At 40.5% G+C, this 21532-nt stretch overlaps 2 protein-coding genes across 3 annotated transcripts in view; one reads left to right on the top strand and one right to left on the bottom strand.

Annotated features, from left to right (window-relative positions):
• The first annotated feature begins 630 nt into the window (after nt 1–630).
• On the top strand, nt 631–2871 carry si:dkey-251i10.1 (uncharacterized protein LOC100038774 homolog). Its single transcript, XM_033977916.2, has 4 exons — nt 631–846; nt 1627–2113; nt 2191–2331; nt 2434–2871. Exons 1-4 carry the CDS (start codon nt 736–738, stop codon nt 2589–2591), a joined length of 897 nt encoding a protein of 298 aa, XP_033833807.1. The 5' UTR covers nt 631–735; the 3' UTR covers nt 2592–2871.
• A 1952-nt stretch (nt 2872–4823) lies between these two features.
• zbtb20 (zinc finger and BTB domain containing 20) overlaps nt 4824–21532 on the bottom strand; it is a 30385-nt gene continuing 13676 nt past the window's right edge. The window contains exons 2-4 of one of the 2 annotated variants that reach the window (XM_033977914.2): nt 18142–18301; nt 15809–17290; nt 4824–13961 (exon numbers count right to left, since the gene is read on the bottom strand). In XM_033977914.2, the coding sequence (XP_033833805.1) occupies nt 13420–13961; nt 15809–17270 (2004 nt within the window). In that variant the 5' untranslated portion in view covers nt 17271–17290; nt 18142–18301 and the 3' untranslated portion in view covers nt 4824–13419. The remainder of the gene's footprint in view (nt 13962–15808; nt 17291–18141; nt 18302–21532) is intronic. The other variant, XM_033977915.2, reaches the window with a different exon arrangement.

Below are 21532 nucleotides of genomic sequence, written 5' to 3'. Positions count from 1 at the left end.
ATCAAGTTTTATTTGTCACCACTGAGTGAAGCAGTTAAGTCTATTTAACCTTTGAACACACAGTTTACAAAGACTGTAACTCTGTAACTACTGCCTCATTGGCTAATACTGATAGATTACGCATTAGTAAATCCAATGGTGTTTTCATTTTCATATTTAAACAAATACATTGTCAACATAAAGGCAGTCAAGACTGCATGCCCTCATTAAATCAGAATTCATTTATTACACTTTAATTAGACTAGAAGCATTTGATCTCTGATGGTAAAAGTAGGCACCACTTATTTTTACTGCAAGTAGGAAAACTGTTGTTCACTTAAAACATGAGGAAAAAACGCTATTTTCCACTATAGCCACTCTACTGTACACCCAGACCATCTTTGTTCCTTCGCTGTAAAGTGGGCGTACATCTCCATTTCTAGTACGAGCTGTAATGCCTCAGCTGAATGAATGAAAAGCGCGTAGTGATACACGTGATACTTGTTTCGTAATTTGGTAGAATATTTATGCGCGTGGGGGTAGATTACGTAGCGTAATGTCGTCGCATCCTGATTGGTGGAAAAAGTGCTACGTCTCATCTCTCTTCACGCTGTTTCTCGCGAGTTATCGTCTCACTTAAATGCTCATCGAGGCTTTCCAATCGGCCATTTCGTCGGTGCAGGCCATCAGCTGTAAAGGGCAGCGGGATATATCTTATACTGGTCACCTGAAAGCAACACCAAGAAGAACCGCACAATGAATGAGACGGCAATCTCTTTCGCCAAGGACTTTTTGGCTGGTGGCATCTCCGCTGCCATCTCTAAGACAGCCGTCGCCCCCATCGAGAGAGTCAAGCTTCTCCTTCAGGTAATTCTTCCGGATGTAGCATTGTGGCTAACCGGCTAGCCATCTGTGTTGGATAATGTTATAACTGCATTGTTACAGTCAAGGTGTGTAACAGCTGAAACACAGTCTATAGTTCTGTTGGTAGTCTCGGGTATCTTTTAAGCTTTGGTAATGATATGAACGAAACCTTGAGGTCATCATTGAATGGTACATGACCTACAGGAGCTTTACAGCTAATGTTAGCATCCCACGTTAACCTTAGCCGGCCCAGCTAGCTAACAAAGGACAAACCCTGAGCGAACTTTGGGACACCGTGTTCTAATGTTGTAAACCCTTTAATAATTTGGTTTGCTGATATTTATCAGTTATATCCGCATAGATGCAGTATCAACCATCTTACGCCCCTTGACTAATGGTAAAAATATTTGAGGACTGAAGTACATGTTACTGAAGCTAGCTTCACGAGCTTTGCTGAGGCCCGGCACAATCCTCTGCTTCCCGGAGGAACTTTCACTTTTCTATGACTGTGACTGGCAGCGGTGTTTTAGAACAGTTTTAGTGGACAAGCTGATGACTTTGATCAATTTGTTTCTTATTGTCTTTTGGATTTATTTAGTTTTATTACACATCTGTTGTATGTGAGTGATCATTAACTGTTCTATAATGGAACAATGCGACTTTCATATTGTCAAGTTATGAAAAGTTGCAGGTTAGTGATGCCAAGGTCATGACAATGATAGCTTAGCAAATGGTCACCTGTGAAACTGACTTGCATTAACCCTTTACTAATTGCTTCTTTAGGTCCAGCACGCAAGTAAGCAGATCACCGCTGACAAGCAGTACAAAGGTATCGTCGACTGCGTTGTCCGTATCCCCAAGGAGCAGGGATTCCTGTCCTTCTGGAGAGGTAACCTTGCCAATGTCATCAGATATTTTCCCACCCAAGCCCTCAACTTCGCCTTCAAGGACAAGTATAAGAAGATTTTCCTTGATGGTGTTGACAAGCGCACCCAGTTCTGGAGATACTTTGCCGGTAACTTGGCCTCTGGTGGAGCCGCTGGTGCCACCTCCCTATGCTTTGTGTACCCCCTCGACTTCGCCCGTACCCGTCTGGCTGCTGATGTAGGAAAAGCCGGAGCCGGAAGAGAGTTCAATGGTTTGGGTGACTGTCTGGTAAAGATCTTCAAGTCTGATGGTTTGCGGGGACTGTACCAGGGATTCAATGTGTCCGTGCAGGGTATCATCATCTACAGAGCTGCTTACTTCGGCATCTACGACACAGCCAAGGGTGGATATACACACATTGTACTTAATTTTCAAAATGTCTTTTCTTGACCTCTAAGCACCTGTGCCTCTTTTCTGCAGGTATGCTCCCAGACCCCAAGAACACCCACATATTGGTGAGCTGGATGATTGCACAGACTGTGACAGCTGTTGCCGGTCTTACTTCATACCCCTTTGACACTGTCCGAAGACGTATGATGATGCAGTCTGGGCGTAAAGGAGGTCAGTTGCATACATAAAGAATATGGATTTTACTTATTGAGTGTTTTAATGCATTTGTGCATTGCCCTTTGTCATTGACATTTTGTTTTTTGTTTTTTTCAGCCGACATCATGTACTCTGGCACAATTGATTGCTGGCGTAAGATTGCACGTGATGAGGGTGGCAAGGCTTTCTTCAAGGGGGCCTGGTCCAACGTCCTCAGAGGCATGGGTGGAGCCTTTGTGCTGGTGTTGTACGATGAGCTGAAGAAGGTCATCTAATTCCTATTGTCACATCACTGTCCAAATTGGCTATAATGTAATATCTTTCCATTTCTATGGACTCTACATTCTGCCTTATTTATGGGAACAAACTTAAGTATGTCACCACTAGTTGTTGGCGATGGCGGTTCGTTGGCTGTAAGTTGTGAATCTATGATTTTGAAAACGTTCCACACCCTCTGTACCAATGTCATTCCTATTAAAAAGCTGATACCTCCTGTCATTTATTAGATTTGTATGGTTCCAACTTGAATAAATGTATTCTGGGAACAAAACTTAACCATTGATCTCAAGTCTCCTCTTAATGGCACAAGAAGGGCGTTCACTGGCTAATGAAATGCTCCAAGTGGATTACAACTCACTGCTATATTTACCTGTGCTTATCTCCTTTAGCCTCTGGTGTTAGTTTGCTCACGACTCACTGTCTAGGCCTCACTGGCATGGCTTTTGCATCTTGGAGAACCATAGTGAACATGGGATTGATTTAGATGCTCCTTGTTCAAAAACTAAACTTAAATTGTCACAATGAAGAATGCTTCTTATCTGCATAGTTCTGGATGTGCATTTTAATATATGCTTCACTAATTTTCTGTAGCCCTCTGCAGTAGCTGCTTGCTCTAACTTGAAATCTTGTGTTCCCCTGGTTTTACACCATTCTTGTCATAGTTGGAATAAACTCGGAAGGACCCAACTAGTCACTCTTCTGAACCCTTTGTTGTCTTTAACATAATGTGTGCATTACTCTGCACGAGGTGTCAACCACTCACTGTCAAATGAAGCTGAATTAAACATGAACAGACCTTAGTACTCTGCAAACTTGAAAGACATGGCGCTACGCCCGTGACTTGCAAAAAATAAATTGTACACTAGGGGGCGCCAGTGTCTCACATTTTTATACTTCCGCGCTTCCTTAAATGAAGCACGTGCCTGTCAACAGTGTGAAAGGCGTGTACCCGCGGGTTTTATCATAACTGCGAGTAGCACCCACCTATCCTCGTGTAGTGGCTTATTGTCACAAGTTTACACCCCTCACACTTTATGAGAAGTGGCACCCGGAACTGTGGCTGGTTCAATGCCCACGGGGCTTTGAATGGTTCAGAGGCGAAGGTTATTCTACATGAAGGCACGTGCTGGACGGGCCTGTGAGAGGGAGGCCCTATAAAATGAGACTGGCCTGTAACACATCTGAACTATGCCATATTTTAAATGACTAAAGCCTTCTCTGAATCGAAGAAATAATTTGCACAAAAAACTTAAATTTATGCCAGTGTCTATACATAATTTAACTTCTATGTAGATACAGCTATTTTATTTATTTTATTATTATTATTTTTTGTTATATGTAGGCTTATTTACCACGGGTATAGTGTATATTTCATTTTGTACATTAGTCAGTTTCTGTTTAGTGCTGGGGTGAAGTATGTTGCCTTCCGCCCTCTTCCAAATGCATGGAAGACTCATAAAACTCATAAGACTCATCATGTAAAAGAAAGGAGACACCAGACTTTCTGTGAAGTACAGGAAAGTACTAGTTTTATTCCTTCATAATCAAACTTCACAAACAGCTTGAACTTGTACAATACCTCAGAGAGTGAAAATTACAAAAAAAGTGCTGGTAACATTTACAAAAATCATCCTTACTTAGCAACAATCAGTTTATTCTTCCACACTTTTTTTAGTCTTTTGTATTAAGGCTTAATACTTCTGTATAAAGTATATGCAAGATAAGTCTTCACAGTTTTTCGAAAAAAGTCACAATATTATGTAACATAATGAAGCTTTTACGGCTATTTTCTTTATAATAACAAATACACATCACTGGTAAATATATGTGAAATACAGGGCTTATTGTAAAATGGCAAGTAATGATACTGTTTGCTGAGATAAATTGATTCCACACGCATTTATAGGAAAGTGTTGACATACCATTGCTATAACTGAACAAGAAGGAAAAAGAAAATGAAAAGCAGAAAACACTCAGGAGATCGCCTCTAAACTTTGGCACATCCCATGAAACAACTTCACAAATATGTGACGAGTTTGGAAATTATTTTGAATGGAAGAAGAGCATCAGTGAAACATGCTGGGTAGTAAGGTGCTAAATCAGATATTACAATGCCAGCCTCTTTGCTCTTATGGCCGGACATGAATAAGGTGCAGTTGTAAGACTAAAAGCATGTACTTTTGTTTTTAACAAGATGTGATTAATACCAGATTTGAAAAACAACTATGACCAATAGTCTCGAGGCGACCTCGTATATTCATGCATTTTCATGAAGAGAACGTGACTCTCCTGCAGGTGTGTTACATCTAACTGTGGTATGTGAAAGTAAAAGCTGTATTGTATGTAATCATGGTATGTGTTTTTTTACTTTTTATAAATCATTTTTTAAATTTTTTTATTACTGTTGAAATTGTGACAAACTTGATAAGGAGATGGGATTGAAAACTGAATGCAGAACTAAGCCAAGATATATTCACAAGATCCTCTAAGCTGCACTGGTTTACAGGTCAACAGATGAGAGCTCTAGCCCTAAAACTTACCAATTCACCCTCATGCATACTGTACGGTTAAAGTGACGCAACAAGCTTGCTTAAATAGTCCACATCACGAAAAGCAATTTGGTTTTTAGTGCAAACACAATTGGCTGGCTTCAGCTTCTCAATAATTACAAGCTCACCAAGGAGAGTACAAGAAGGCACATACTTATGCTTCCTCTAACACGCAACATATTTAGACAAACCGCAACATCTTTCAACAACACCACAAAGCTGTGAAAACAGGAAAGCTACTACATCCAGATAATGGTGAAATTTCACTGAATTATTGTCAAAATTTACACCAATGACAGACGGTCAGAGTGACAGGTGTTAAGTGACCTTGTGTGAAAATGGAAACAGGATTCTCGACCGATGGAGATGAGATAAAGGTGCATTTAGTTTTTTACTCCAGATGATGTGTGTTTTATTATTAGACTTTTTAAAGCATCCTGGACAACATGGAGAGGTGTGTGATAGTGGGCAGCTGGTTTGTATTTTGGTTTTTGGTGGTGTTACGCACAGTACGTGTGTATGTTTGCTGAAAGATGGAATAATGGCGGCTATGTGATGAAGACAAAATGACAACGTGACCAATGGGAATCTTCCCTCATGCATCCCAATGTCTTTCTGATTTACAAGAGCGGCTTGATTTGTCCAAAACAACCACAAGGAGGAAACAACAGTTTTTTAATGTAATGCCCCTCAATATATTTTTGGACACTATTACTCAAGGGATAAGTGCTGGATAATATCAAAAACTGCTACGTACAATAACACACAAATGTGCATTTCTAAAAACCAATTCTGTACCTTTCAATACAAAATAAAATTAATCACCATTTACTCAGCATTCCCACTGTGGGCAGGCGACGGTCGGATGATATCGGTGAATTATATTGCTTTTTGAAGAACGAAGACCAAAATAAGTCTAGTGCAAATCTCTTTTCTGGTTTGAGAAGTGGCAGTTGATGCAAAAAGATACATTTTTTTTCTATTAGCAACAACCAGATGATTGGGATCAGTGGATTGCTGTCAAGTGGTATCCCTTTGTCAGTACAAAAATGATTAGAATATGCAAGAATTTGGAAGGAAAAATATTCCATTTATGGGTAACCCCTCAATGCAATTAACCAGCACAAAAGAAAAAAAAAATCCATTGTCTTCCAACTGCAGACTGGTGTTAGAGCGGCCATGTTTTTTGTGCAGTTCTGTCCATCAAAAACATCTCTCAACTTGGAAAATGTTGTCAAATCTCCCTCCAGTCCAGTGTTTGACAAATTACATTACAAAACGTTCCTTGCACATTTTTCAAAACAGCAGTCAATACATTTCAAACAAGCTTGTCTCATAACAATAACATAATAATAATAATAATATAATAATAATAAAATACAAAGCAACTTGGAGCATAAATTATTCAAAAACAACCGACAACACGTTACTGCAGCATATATTTCAGGGTCTGCTTAGTTGTGATGTTAAAACTATACCGTGACTATAACAGCTCCACTTCCGCCAAGTTTTGAAAAGGGCAAGTGCTTTGCCAGGATAATAATAAAAATAGCAAGCTAACATAAGCTGAAAAAAAAAAAAAACAAAAAAAAAAACTAACAAAATATACACATCTCACAATTCAACTCAAGTGCATTTTTCTTTACAAAAGCATCTACATACAAGATATGGCAGCAATAAGCTTGACAACAACCTACCAGAGGGACCAATATTGTCCAATGTGATTTTTATCCTATTTTCGGATACGATTATACAGCAGATTCATCTACTCAGATCAACCTTAGAAATATTGTCAAATTCTTCCAAACAATTTATATCCACTTTGCAGTACTGTGCTGCTTTTATAAAAATAGATAAATACATATGACCATATTTGGACCTCATTGTAGTTTTCGGTTTGGTTTCCATTATTTAGTAAATTAAACTGTAGTAGATGGTAGTGGTGGCTGGCACTGATTAATGCTTTTGATCTGAGATAAGTCATATTTTTTCCTTTTTTGAGAAGTTGTGTATGATTCGTTCTTTTTTGGCTTCAGAAAAAAACTACAAATATGTGCAAACTTAAAATCTTGGTCCATCTCAAGTATATAAATGGCTAAATGCGTTCCAAGTTAAATTACAAATTTAGGGAGTCTAAGAACACTAGGACATTTCACAAACTAAAAAGACATAGGCATCAACACTAAACGTGTGCTAAAAGTGTGTAGAAAATTCAACTGATGTAACCTCATTTTTCCTGGAGCAATGCGTTTTTATTTATCCCATTCATTTTCTATTTTTGCTGCATTTCTTATAAAATTCTATTTTGGTCTACAACAGGCAAGTTATAACACAACCAATAGTGATCAAGTGACAACACATGGATAGACTTTGACAAGCACCCTGCATGATGAAAAACTCACCGGACTAAAGCGCCTCTAGCCTGATCACAACAAGAGCAAAACTGTCCTCCGGAAAACTTAAAACATCTGCACTTTCTTTGGTTTGGGAACAAAAACATTGTCTAAAACACTTTTGTCCACTGTCTACACATTGCTATGGCCCCATTCACTCTGACTGCTCTGATGTGCCTGCCTAAACAACAGCACCAAGAATACCAGCCCGCCTAGAGCTCAGCCCAGAGACCCTCTCATGACAAGAAAATCCATTTCCACTGCATTGTAAACTATGCAATAATAGACAATGCACGCTTTCAAATCCACTAAAGATGTACAATTAAATGCTGGAAAATTTGATCTTTTTCTTTTCAAATGTGGAAAAACATTATTGCCAGACAAGAAGCTGGAATGTTCTGGACAGGAATGCATGTGTTTTTACAATACAGGGTGCAGGACTGAGCTGAGACGACGGTGGCAATAGTAGACTACTGTAGGTGTAATCTTGAGGCAGAAATACACCTCAAAAACAAAAGCCTTCAAATAAAGTAGCAGAGAAAGAAAGGTTGTACAGACATGACTGCAGAGAAGTTACCAGCAAATAGCAAGAACTGCATGTTTTGAGAAAGCGACGTCACACTATATCATAGACTATGTTATGTTATAGCTTAGATAGCTGCGTAAAGCTCATTGAGAACTACAATCTGGCTGTGTGGAGTGATGTAGAGACTGATGCTGTTGTGTATTACAGTAGGATGAAAGGGACTCGCTATATCACCTTGCCTATATTTTCAATGTATTCTATTAAGTCTATATGAAACAAAATGGCTGAAGAGTGTGTCTTTTTAAATCATAGCTCTTTTCTCCTATTGGTTGAAAGTATGAAAAGTGTGGAGGATTGGAAAAGTCAAAATTAATAAACAATAAAAGCAAATTCTAGTAATTCTTTTTCCCCACCAGTTTGCGGTTATTTGCTATTGTTTTAATTAAAAATAAATTTGGCAGAGAACAGTGGCTGGAGAAGGTGAAGGCTGCAGCTCTAGTAATTGGTCCGCAGGGGATGTTTTAATAAGCCAATCGCAAAGCCTTTTATCTCAGTCATTTTTGAAACCACCCAAATTGTGTGGCTATTTCTCCACCATATTCTCCAAGCTTTTCAAGTCCCAATAAACCAATCACTTAAGTCCCTCTGTGCACAACATTTCTGTAGCATTCATTTATCGCTCGCCAAAATGTCTTCCAAATAATTTTGGGAGAAAAATAATAATGACTTTTTTCTTGCTCTAGGCTTGTCTTTTACAAATCCCATAAGAATAAAAATGGAACAGAAATTTGAAAAAAAAAAAAAAAGAAGCTGTCAATCATCTGAAAATATATGAATTGTTAGGGGGAGGAGGCCAGTGGCTTGCATGTGGAGAGGTTTACTACAAAGGTCAAGAGGTCATCCAAGGACCAATCAGAACCTGTTACTGCAGCAGAAAAACCTTCCCGTTACAGTAGGAACCAGAGGAGCCGCTGACATCACTTGTTGCCATGCAAACTTGGAAATATTCATTCCCAAAAATATACTGGATTTTTGCCAGGGCAGTGTGTGTGTGTATTACAGGCTATGGATGTGTTTGGCTCCCTCTGGTGGTCATAAAGCGCCACTGACTCTTCCTCCCCCTCGCAGATACAGTACAGTACAGTATATGGCTTCTTTGCGGATTGAACGAAAATGGAATTTGTAAAAGCCATGCACACAATGAGAAATGACTTTTAAAATCCTCCAGTTTGTATAGTAGACATAAACTAGTATGAATATATCCTCTGAATATCTTAAAGGGTTCTACGGGGATCATGACCAGCAGGTTTGTAGTATAGTAGTATAAATATTACCATCTGTATCTGTATAGCTGTGCAATATAGGAGAGAAAAACTATGACTCCTGTTATAGTTGCTGTAATATGTACTGATAGGCACTTGATAGGCATATTCCCTATATCCCAAAAGGTATTGTATACTCTCAAACTATCTGTAATCTTTCTGTGTGGACACCATGACTTAAATATATATCTGTATTCACTATAATGCGTAGTATTGTAGAAGGACAAAGATGCAGTGAACTGTATTTCAAAGTAAAAGATGTATATGCAGACAGGTATAGACGGACGTTTCTCTAAATAAAATGTTCCAACATGCCCTAAACCCTTTTACTGTTTTTTTTTTTTTTTTTTTTTTTTTTTTCCATTTCCTTGTTTTGTTATGTATATTATGCATATATTATAGTACACTGTGAAAATATTACTATCCAGTTGCGTGAAGCTATGTATAAACAACACCACTATTATCACCAGAAATCAAAAAAGAAGCAGGAAATAAAATATGAATTAAACATACGGCAAGCAGGACAACATTGTATTGTAGACCCTGTGTTTCTACGCTAAGATAAACAGAACAGTAATATATTGGAGACACATTACAAACAGCTGCAGGCTCAAGGCTATTATCTACTCAATATGTATTTTGTTCTGGAAAAATATGGTACAGTTTGCAAACATAAACTATTTTTTCGTCAAACTAACAGCTAGAAGAAGCACGATTAAAGAGTATTTTCTGGATGTTTTTTAACTTTTTTTTGCAAAATGTAAAAAGATGACCACGACAAATAGCTGAAGCAGAAAGATATTATATTATATGAAGAGTGTGATGCCAAAAGAAAAGGATTCATGGACAAAGCCTGGGATTTTTTTGCTATAGCACAGTTTTGACACTAGACAAGAGTTCCTCCTCTATACTTCGAAAGCCCGCTCTGCTATCAAAAACTCCACTATGATACAACATGACAAGCGGACAAGTTATTAACGCTCATCCGGATCAAATTGGCTACTTTTGATATTCTGACACAAAAAGGAAAAAAAAAAAGTGGTACAATTGAGTAGTGAACGTTGGAAATTATAAATAATGACACTGAGCTACTTAACCTACTACTGTATTTAGACCAATGATACAACAAAGCTGGTTGAACTATAGCTACAGTCAATAGTGCATTTTGGATATATGTGTTCACACAAAAAATATGCAAAAAAGTTACGGTGCCATGAAGGAATGCTAGGTAACACACTGAAAAATTCTCTGCCTTTGCGATTTTTTTCCATTTTTTTTGATGGTGTTGGCAGTGTTAAACTTGAAACAGACAACTTCAATGAGCTGTGTGCCTGAAAAAACATGTGGCAATACTGTTGGAAAGAGAGATTTCGGCAGTTGCTTATAGTATAATCTATTTAGTGCATTGTCTGTTAAGGCAAGAGATTCACCCTCCACGTGCTGTGTAGAGACAAATATAGCACTACTACTAGCATGCAGCAATATCACCGTCCTGGCAACAGCTACAACAAGAACCATACACTTTTTTTAGGTTTATATGCAGACCAGAGAGGACAGGCCCAATCAAATGTTCAACAATGTGCTACTTTTTATACTGCGGACCAGCCCACTGTTCCCTCGCACACATACAGTCTATAGTAGCAGTTGGACGACCTCAGCACAAGTGTCCCAGGCGATCTATGAGCCCGTGGAAAAGGTTTTGGGGAGCTGCTTCTCATATGAGTACTATGTAGTACCTGTGCTGCATATAGCAACGGAAGCCCTACAGTTGAGATACACCACTTATCAACAGTTTGATTAGGCTGACGACACACGGACACTCACACACAAACACTAAGGACTGTGCACAAAGGGACAGATACTGAAGAAGCTGCATTCCTCCAACACTACAGAGGTCTAGACACACAACTGTATGTGACACACACATAGTATAAGTATTATTTATATCATCAGGATAAGCTCCGCCCACTGAGCTGGACTCACGTAGCATTAACTGTTGTTTGGATTGGATGTTTTCAAAGGAAAATCTGTTTTTAAAAAATATAGCAAAAAGTTTATAGGGAAGTGATGCCATAAAAGAATGAATCTAGACAATTATGAGCACAAATTAACGGTAAAATCAAATGCTTGCATTATAACAACAAGATATACTGTAGGTAACTGCAAGCCCTAAATAAAGAACTGTCAGAGTATTGAAGAAGTCTACAACCAATGTTGAATGAACAAAAGTTGAACAAATATTTTCTAAAACTACATCTTTGTTACAGTAGTGCACTTATTGGTTTAAGCAGTGCAACATATATGCAAGAAAATAATGCAGTCCACTTAAATGTTTTTTTTTTTTTTCCTTTTGAAATTGAATAATAGAAAATCATATACGGCCATTAAAAAAAAAAAAAAATCTAATTTTTTCAGTAAAATGTGCAAAGGAGCACTTTTTTCGGACTGTGCGGCAGTCTTTTCAAGACCACCTTCTGCTGTTAATTATTTTAAAACAATACAACTGAGAAAGGGTTCACTCACACAATAGAGCTCCTCCTTTGCAGTTGCATGTGTGTGTTTGTGTGTGTCCTAAGTGGAGAAGAGACGATACAAAATGATTATCACAAAAGCTTTAGATGATGTCATGCATGGAGACATTTAATGTCCAGTCTACTCTGCACGTGCTGTGACTTGGCTGTAGAAAATAGGAATGTATACAACTGTCTAATGTCTACACCGTGTGGTATTTCAGAAACAAAGCTACTTGTTTTCCTTCGCGCCTCTAATTCCTCTCACAACGTCGCAGGCCATTTGAGCCTCGGGGAGAGCCAATCCATCAGGCGCAATTAGCTGCCAGCTGCTAAAATGGCTCTGTGATCGTAATGAACAGGTTATACAGCGGCGCCAGGATCACGGTGGCATTTATTTTCAATTCAAATTTGATTCAAATTGAAGTAGTCCCTCTTTAACACCATTTGAATCTACAAGTAGCCTATCCCCCTCCTTTTCTATATCATCAGATTATCAAATCAAAACAATGGAGCTGAGTCCAAAGCAATGCTTTTAGAGGAGTTTTTCTCTACATCCTATAACAGTCAGGTGCAAGTGAAGAGCAGCAGTTATGAAGGAGAATCGCATATTTGAGCCTGCCATAACTGTGGATGGAAAAGGCTAACGTCAGCAAAACAATTTGTCTTTTTCTCATTCTAAAATGGAAGAGGTCTAGCCTTAACAGTCTTTTAAGATATTAGTGGCAGTGTATGCAATGAGTTCAACTTCAAACCTCAGACAAAAATAATTCTTGCTCAAATATTCATCTTCACACCTCAATTTAGTAAACAAAAGCATCAGATGCATGGAGAACAATTATAACGAGAAGTGTCGCCTCCCCCTGACACTTCAGTAAGATGACTGTTAGTACTGTTCAAAAGTTGCATTGTAATCCCTTAATAACATGGGAATACATTAAACCAGTGTCAAATTAACTACTCTGATTTTATTTGACAGAAGGCAATCTTGTGACCATCAGTATTTTAAGAGGGAATAATAACTCCACCCACAAATCTGCTTATTGTTGTTGTAAATGATACCACAGTAAGCTTGGACACCGAGTCTCCAAACTGGTCAGTATGGGATTTTTCTGCTGCCGTGAGTTTGACTTCAGGCAGCTCTCTCTCTCTCTCTCACACACACACACACACACACACACACACAGAGGACGCGCACAGCACACCGCACACTCACCCACACTACAGTGTGTCTGTGTGTCTGTGATCACTCTAGGCCTTTCGGTAGTGTTCAACACATAAATCAGGATTTTAGGAAAGCATACATTTAGAGGCCTGTAGTTAGGATCCATCCAGTAGATCACTATCAAACTACTAAGCCTTAAGGCCACCATCAATTTTTTTCTTTTAGAATAACAGAAAAAAAATTGGGAAACTTAATGTGCCAGTGTCTATACTCATTATTCTTCATACATCAAAATAAGAAAAGGAAAATCTAGTGCCATTTATTTGTCATTCTTTCTAAAAAAGTTTATCTATTTGTACTTATCCATCAGGGACATGCTTTCGCATGTGGTCATTGAAGTTTTCAATTTGCTCGAACTTGACAGGGCAGACGGAGCACACATAGCTGGTCCCTTCTTGGCAGCTGGCCTCAGCAGCAACGCCCACGCCCGTCCCCACGCCTGTGCCCACGCCCGCTCCTCCTTCCACAGGCATGGCCAACGCCACCACGCCCGCCCCGGGCTCGGGTACCGCCATGGGCATGGGAATGGACACGGGCCCAGGCGTCCCGCCCGCCTCCGCTATGCCCATCCCCATCACCGACCCCCCGGCGCAGTGCAGGGCCATGTGACGCTCCAGGAGCGTTTTGTGTGAGAACTTCTTCTTGCAGATGTAGCACTCGTAGGACTTCTCTCCGCGGTGCAGGCGCATGTGCACGTTGAGGGAGCTCTTCTGGGTGAAGCGCTTGTTGCAGATGCTGCACTGGTAGGCGCGCACCCCTGTGTGTGTCACCATGTGTTTGATTAGGTAATCCTTCAGGGAGAACGAGCGCCAGCAGATGCTGCACTGATGGGGCTTCTCACCTGGAGTAAACAAGGACACAGCGTTAAGGCCGCATAGAGGACACTGAGAGGGACAATTAGGAGCAAAGTGCATTTGTCACATCTCTGTGTTCACAGCTCTCCTCTCTAAATTCACTTATACAATAACCTTGTGTGTTAATCTGTAAATCAGACCAGAAAAACACACACATATACAAAGTAGATCCCAGGTAGATATTGTCTTATTCACGTCCAACAGGAGAATGTGAGCTTTTGTTCCAATGTGTGAGTGGTGCATCCCTCTACATTTGGATACAAAGGTGCAAGTGAGAACACAGGTGTGTTAATCTAATGATCACAGTCAGACATATGTAGCAGCCAATAGAGATTTGGTTCAAGGCAAATGGTAAAGCGACTGGAGGCCTGCCAGTGGTGTTGGCGCCACATAAACCATGTAACAGCTTTAACTGTAAACTTTTGCAGTAACACGCAGCCTGCAGCCAGACATGTTACTTTGCCATCGGAGGCGTTCACCTCAGGCTAGAATTATTTAAACCTGTGTCATCTTGTTACACCAGAAGATCTGTTAAGTCCTGCACTAAAGACTTGTTTTTCCTTTCCGTAAAAGCAAGACACTATAAAATATGAAGTATTTCTTTTATTAAAACAGAATAGCTGGATGCTTTTTACTGTCACCACATGGCAAGTGCTACATCATTAATGTCTCACACAGTGTGTCTGTGCTAATAACTTAATATGTGAAATAACACTCGCATGTGATTCTTGGAGTGAGCCGTCGTCCTCATTATTTCATTTTAATTTATTTGGTGAACAATTTACTATTTCCCATTGAAAAATAATAATTAAGATATTAATGAATAGTTTACCAGATGTATCAACTTTTATTTTATTTGCATGTCCCTCCACACTATTTCCTGGTGTAGTCCAAAGAATAAATGTTCACTAACTTCTGACATCAGATCATGGCTTCTTGTAAAAAGTGTGATGAGATTTGTAATTAAGTGCAGAATAGCTGTAATAATTAAATGTAGTTTTGAAGAGTCAGTGGGCTTTATATGAATAATAATGACTGCTTGAATAGGCACTGATGTGAGTGTGTTCTAATTTATTCTCTCTTAAGATGCCTGACACTATGGGCGGCTCCTACTCAAGAAATAACAGAAATTCAATTTAAAAATAAAAATGTAAAAAGAAGACATTTTCGGTACTTTAGAGATTTATGTTTAGATTTATGTTTAGGTAGATCTGAGTGTGCATTACAATATTCCTATGTTCTTCACATTATAAAAATATAATTAAGGACTGTGTGTGAACACTGTTTATTTTAAATTTATATTAAAATGTGAAACCTTTGTGAATTATCATCTGCATGGGACTGCACGTTTATAATACATTTTTCAATATTTTTTCACCATGCTCGCACCTCTTAGCGTGAACACAATCATCCAAAATTAACTTTGAAATAATAACTATTACGACTTGTGGCACAGGTCTGAATTTTGATATGCCACCTGAGACATGTTAAAAGGAGTGTCATCACGCCTCACAAAGTTTCACTTTGCTGTTTTAATTAATTTGACATTTTTAATTAACTATTTCAGAGAAAGTACTTCAGGAAGTTTGACTTTTTCAACATAAAGAATAAAACATACAAGTGATGTAAGTAGCAGCCAACTACTAATTTGTACCTTAGGCAGATATACCTAATGTAGACACTGAATACACGTATACTTAATGTTTGTACATAATGTTAAACTCTACAGTAGTGTACATAATGTTACACTCTACAGTAGTGTCCATAATGTTAAACTCTACAGTAGTGGTAAAACAAAATGGAAGCCGTTTCACAGTAAAAGCGCTAGACTCACCGGTGTGGACAAACATGTGTTTGACGTAGTTCTGCTTGGCAGTAAAGGTCTTACTGCACAGAGTGCATTCGTAGGGCTTCTTCTCCCCCTGAGTCAGGCCTGCGCCCGTCGGCTGCTGCACAGGTGACTGTGGGACAGGCAGAGGGTTTGGGAATGAAGGCATGGAGGGCGGCGGCACTGCCACAAACGGGGGCTGCTGCTGACCGGGCAGGTACAGGAAAGGCTTGCTGTTGCTGGGCGACTGACCGGGGAAGAGAGTAGGCAGGAAGGTGCTGCCAGCGCCCATGACTTGGGGGTTGCTGGTCACATTTAGCGGCATCCTCAGGTTGCTGGTGTAGTGTGGGGCACTTTGCAGGGGGTGAGACATGACAGAATTTTGCAGGGGTTGCATCATGCTACTGTCAGTAGTGCTGTGGGACGTGTCTATGTCCTCCATGTCCTGGGCTTGTTCTGGGGACGAGTCATTGACCTCTATTTGCACAGAGGGGCCGTCAGAGTGCTGGGACTCTCCTGTCGCCTCTCGGCTATAGCCTGACATGTAGCCTGGCTGTTGCTCCGCCGCTTCCGGCTCGTTGCTTAGAGTGGAGCTCACCCCAGAGTCGAAGCTCTCTCCTTTGGACTCGCTCTCCACCGCATTGTCCCCGTTGTCCTGGCACTCGGGCAGGGTTTCGTAGCAGCCATACTCATCCACATCCTCCTGCTTAATCTGCACTCGGATGGGTCTGGGCTGTTTGCGACAGTGGGTGGTGGACTCTGGGAAGCGGTCCCCCTGATTTGAACGCTCCTGCAGTCGGTTGATCCATGGGGGGTCCTGGGCCTGTTGGTCTTTGTGAGGCCCCACAGTTGGGTCATAGCTGGACAGAGAGCTGATGTAGTGGGAGCGGTCCTGTTTGCCATTCAGCTGGGACAGGTTGGTGTAGCCGTACAGCGATGTGATGGTGCGCTCCACATTTTGCTGTGATGATGTTTGCATATAGCTGGATTCGGCATCACTACTGGGTCCAGAGGTGCCAGATTCAGGTGTTCCTCGGGGGGTGTCCTGTCCCGAGTCTCCGGGGATCACAGGGAAGCCCCCTGGCCCGGCCAGGCCCACGTTCTGGGACACGATGCGCGTGCACTCATCGATGACCGTCTTGATCTGAAGGATGCTGGCAGCAGTGAGGATCTGCAAGGCCTCAGACTGAGAGACACGCAGGATCCCACTGTACATAAAGTCTATGAGCTTCTGGATGGACTGTACGGAGACCACCGACGGGATCTCGATGTCGCTGTAGCCCAACAGCAGCTTGTCTTGAAAGAAGGGGCTCCCAGCAGCCAGGACGCAGCGGTGAGCTCGCAGCATACTTCCATGGATTCGAACTGTCACGTCACAGAAGTGCCCACGATTGCGTTGCTCATTGAGGGTCTCGAGAACAGAGTTACTGAAGTTGTGAAGGTTGATGTTATGAATGCGCTCGGTCATCCCCTTGCAACTGAGGTCACCTACAGCAGCAAAACACACACCCCACTATCAGCAATGGATAAATTAACATCAACAAGTTTTTTAAATATTGGAAACCTGGCTCTGTAATATAACTTAAAAATATTCATATTTCCTAGAACTCTGCATATTTGCATTTTTTACATATGTAAGACTGGCTTTTCTGGCTACAGTGATGCGTCTTTTAGATTTTGACATGCTGGAAACAGGACAGTGGCAGTGTCCCGGTGCAGTGGGTGTGCTGGTTTTGGCGAGATTCCCTACTCCACCATTAGATGGAGCAGTGGGCTCACAGGACATGGGCCTCTTTTGTGTCAGCCATGTGTTCACTGTGATGGCGCTCTGTCTATAAGACTGCACTGTGACCTCGCTAGTCCATAAGTTTCAACTTATTTATTTTAGGTGTGAAACAAAAAGGATCAAAACTGAATCACTTTTACACTTGTTAAGTACAGATTTATAAAACATTCTTATTACGACAACTAAAATATGTTGATTTTGCAGTAGAAGTTGTGCAACTTTTATAATAAATACATTTAAGAACTGAATAATTGTTCTCTTTTAAGCAGGGTGAACTGGTGTAAAAATGTGTAACCGTTGCTTTCCTCAGTGACAGTAACATATAAAGTCTATTTATAAACCCTGTTTATGATGAAATCTCATGCAATCCATAAAGTAGTCCAACTTTACATACCATACGCAACGTAAATTGAAGTATTAAACTATTATAAATTTAGAAAACAATGTAACAAAAAATAGTAACAGAAATATACATGTATGTGGTAGATTTTCTGTTTAATTACATGAATATGTGGAGTGGTGCAGATTCGAAGTTGTACAGGAGCGTACTCACAGTCCGATGCCGTGGTGAGTGGTTGGAGTTGTAGCTGGTGATGGGGGTGCTGCGGGTCAGGCGTCAGGTTTGCTGCTGGTGAGTGAGACGACTTCAGAGGCCGGCGCTGCTCGCTCTACTGTCACTGCACTCGGCCCAAATCATGTGTTACTCTGCCACGCTTTTTGGAGGGAAGAGAGAGAGGGAGAAAAAAGACAAAGACAAATCTTAATAGCACACACACACAGAGACTCAATGTTATTGCCACTCCCTTAATGAACCCGATCACGGTAGCACCAGATATCTACCCCGCAACACGCTGCAACAGATGCGTGAAGAAGAGGAGTTTTTTACACACAGACCAATGGCGGGCCTGTGCACACATGACCTCCAATTACAAAGCAAGGGTGGAAATAAGATTGTTTTTATGGTTTAGGGTTGTTCATTGGTTATCTCTGTGAACGGGCAGTAAAACCACGCCCGTCTAAATAAATTACTTTTAATTCTAACTTAAAAAAGCACAAGATTCAAAATTTTGGCAACCCAAATTTTGTGTCAAAGTGCTGCATTCTTCAAATTACAATCTGCTCAAGAGATAATAGAATTTCTAACACACAAGTCATTCATTAAATGCACAAGAAAGGCATTGAATAACATCAAGCATGTGACGGGCCGATTTTGGTGAGTTATCTTTTTTATACCATACCCGTCCAAACACTGGGAAAAAAAATTGACCTCACAGCTGGGGACAAAATGATGTAAACCACATTAAAAGTCTCATGGTGTCATTTAAGGTCATGCTCCCTGAAGAAGCCATGTAAAACGCCCTTGTGCTATTCAGTAACACTCTCATTAGTTGCACGCTGTTGGTAATGCCTTCTTTTGGCATGGTAACTATCAATACTGTTATGAAAGTATTGCAAAAAAAAAAAGTCAATAGTCAGTCCACACCTGCATTTCCCACCTAACTACTACCCCCGACAATCTGCCAAATAAAAACTCTGCCACGTTTAGGATTTGACCAGACCTGCACCAAAATGTTGGCACATACTATTCTTCTTAGTCAAACAACATAACTCATAGGTCACCAAAATAAATACTACAGGTCTTTCAGGTCAAGTTTTAAATGATGCATTTAAAGGAATTTAGAGCCAGAGCCAAGAGCCATTTAATTATATATTTTTCACTACTTCCTGAAAGTATAATGACAACATTTAGTGTGCATGTACATACAACACCTTTACTTACTTAAAAAGGAAATAACTAGTAATACTAACGTCCTTAGACGCTAGGAAGAAAAAATTCAAATGCCCAGTCTGCACTTTTGCATGTTAATAACAATGACACAGCAAAAGACACTGGCCACTGAGTTACACAATTGTATAGTGAGTCTGTTGACAATAAACGTAATCATACGTACTGTCACCAGACACCGCATTATATAATCAGTCCTTTTATATAAGCTCATATGCTCTGGCCAAGCAGGAACCATTTTGGACTTTCTAAGTTGAAGCAGTAGGACTATAAGCTGTTCAGGAAGGCTAAGGCTAAGGGGCTTTGACTCTTGATATAATAAAACTACTATAACGCCTATGAAGTACAACTGTAAAAAGCTTTGAAGTGGTAGTTGCATTTGTATTTTTGTAAATGCCAAAAACAAGTATTCGTATTTTAGAATGTGGCACAAGTTGCCCTAAGACCGCCAACTATAAATAGACTCTCACACATTTTATTCTCAATATTTTTAATTAAACTGTAAATCATTAAATCTTTTTAAATATTTTTTTTTTTAATGAGTGAACACCATTTGCTTTGAAACATCCACTAAGGAAAAGTGGAAAATTAGTTTTTATAAGGTTACTGGACTTTTTTATAATTGATTGAAATCTAAAAAAGTCAATACATTAAGATACACAGCTCTTTTATTCTTTAATGTAGCTACGGAAATGTGACTGGAACATTTTAATAACATACATGGAATTATAAAGATGTACTTTTCAGGTGTCAATCATAGGCATACAGGATGTCGTAGATCTGACACTAGCTGCAGTTTTCGTTCTTGCATTTTGTGTTCGGACCACGTTTCCTTGTTTATTGCAAAAACCGCTTTTGTTTTCTTGTAGTGTTTATGACAAATGATGATTCAGTTCTGACATGTGAAAGCGTGCAAAGACAGATCATGCAGCGATGAGACGGGCCGTTCTTTAGAAAAGTACTTCTCTATTATTCACATATGATTCGGGACTAAACACATTTGCAACTAGATCACATTTCCTGCTCCAGGTCAAAAGCTAAAATAAGACATTTCTGAACTCTCTCCCAAATTGTATCCAGAGCGTATTTTTTAGACACACTCTAAAAACTCTTCACAAACCAATATAGCAGAATACATTTAAAACAAACATATTCAACAAGAGAGAGGTAAAATTTCCCATTTTATTAGGAGAGCACAGACACATTTGCCAAAACGCTTGAATCCACCAGCATGGCAAATATTTGACCTTTTGCTGTTTTCTCTGTGCTGCAGGGATGGCTCGTGATGTAATTGAGGCTGGTGCCTTGGGCCTTACAGCAAGCTGTGTCTGGGACAATGCAGACATATATGTGCTGTGTGGAAATGCACCTGCCCGAGGGGTAACGTGAGGTGAGCTCTGGCACAAAGGACCAGCCCAAGACAAGCGGGCTCCGGTGGCCCAGACTGCCACTCACCACAGTGATTCCATTTTAGCCGTGACACAGTGGGTGAGCAGCAGCCAGCGCCTACCTGCAGTGAATTCTAATCAGCCCAGGGGTCTGCCTCCCCCTCCCTCTCTCCCTCCTGTACCCTGCCTCGGACTAAAGGGGCTGATGATCCTTCAAAATTAATTAGGTTCTTGTAAGAGGCGGCCATTTTCTTTCACTTATTGCTCCAACTAAAACAAATTTTTAAATCAAACTACATTCAGGGTGTGTGTTTTTCCTTGCAGTATTGATCTCCTTGTCCGTGCCTTTCTTTCTACCTGCTTCCTGTTTCATCACCTCTTTCCCCATCTTACCTCCCATCTGTCTGTCTGTCTGGCCCCCTCCGTCCCCCCACACCCCTGTCTCCTTGCACCTCCCCTACTCCCTCCTCCTCCCCTCTCCTCCCCTCTCCTCCTCCTCCTCCTGCTCCAGCTCTGCGTCTGCCTCTGTGGAGTTCGCTGTCAATAAATCCCCAGAGGTCAGTTTGTCTGCTGGAAATCAGACACAATGCTTCAGACCGCCAGTGCAATGCATGCTCTGCTGCCGCCGCCACAACAAAGACAGTGAGGGAGGGGTCTAAGGAGGAGAGGGAGGGGGAGAGGGGGGTGCTGTACCAAAAAAAAAAAAAAAAAAAAAAAAAAAGAGGAGGGGAGAAAAATGAAGACGCTGGGGGAACACAGGCAGAGCAACT

The sequence above is a fragment of the Periophthalmus magnuspinnatus genome, chromosome 14 (assembly GCF_009829125.3).
Source record: "Periophthalmus magnuspinnatus isolate fPerMag1 chromosome 14, fPerMag1.2.pri, whole genome shotgun sequence".
Lineage (NCBI taxonomy): Eukaryota > Metazoa > Chordata > Actinopteri > Gobiiformes > Gobiidae > Periophthalmus > Periophthalmus magnuspinnatus.
Note: the sequence above shows the minus strand (reverse complement) of the source record. Positions and strands in the feature narration are given on the sequence as shown.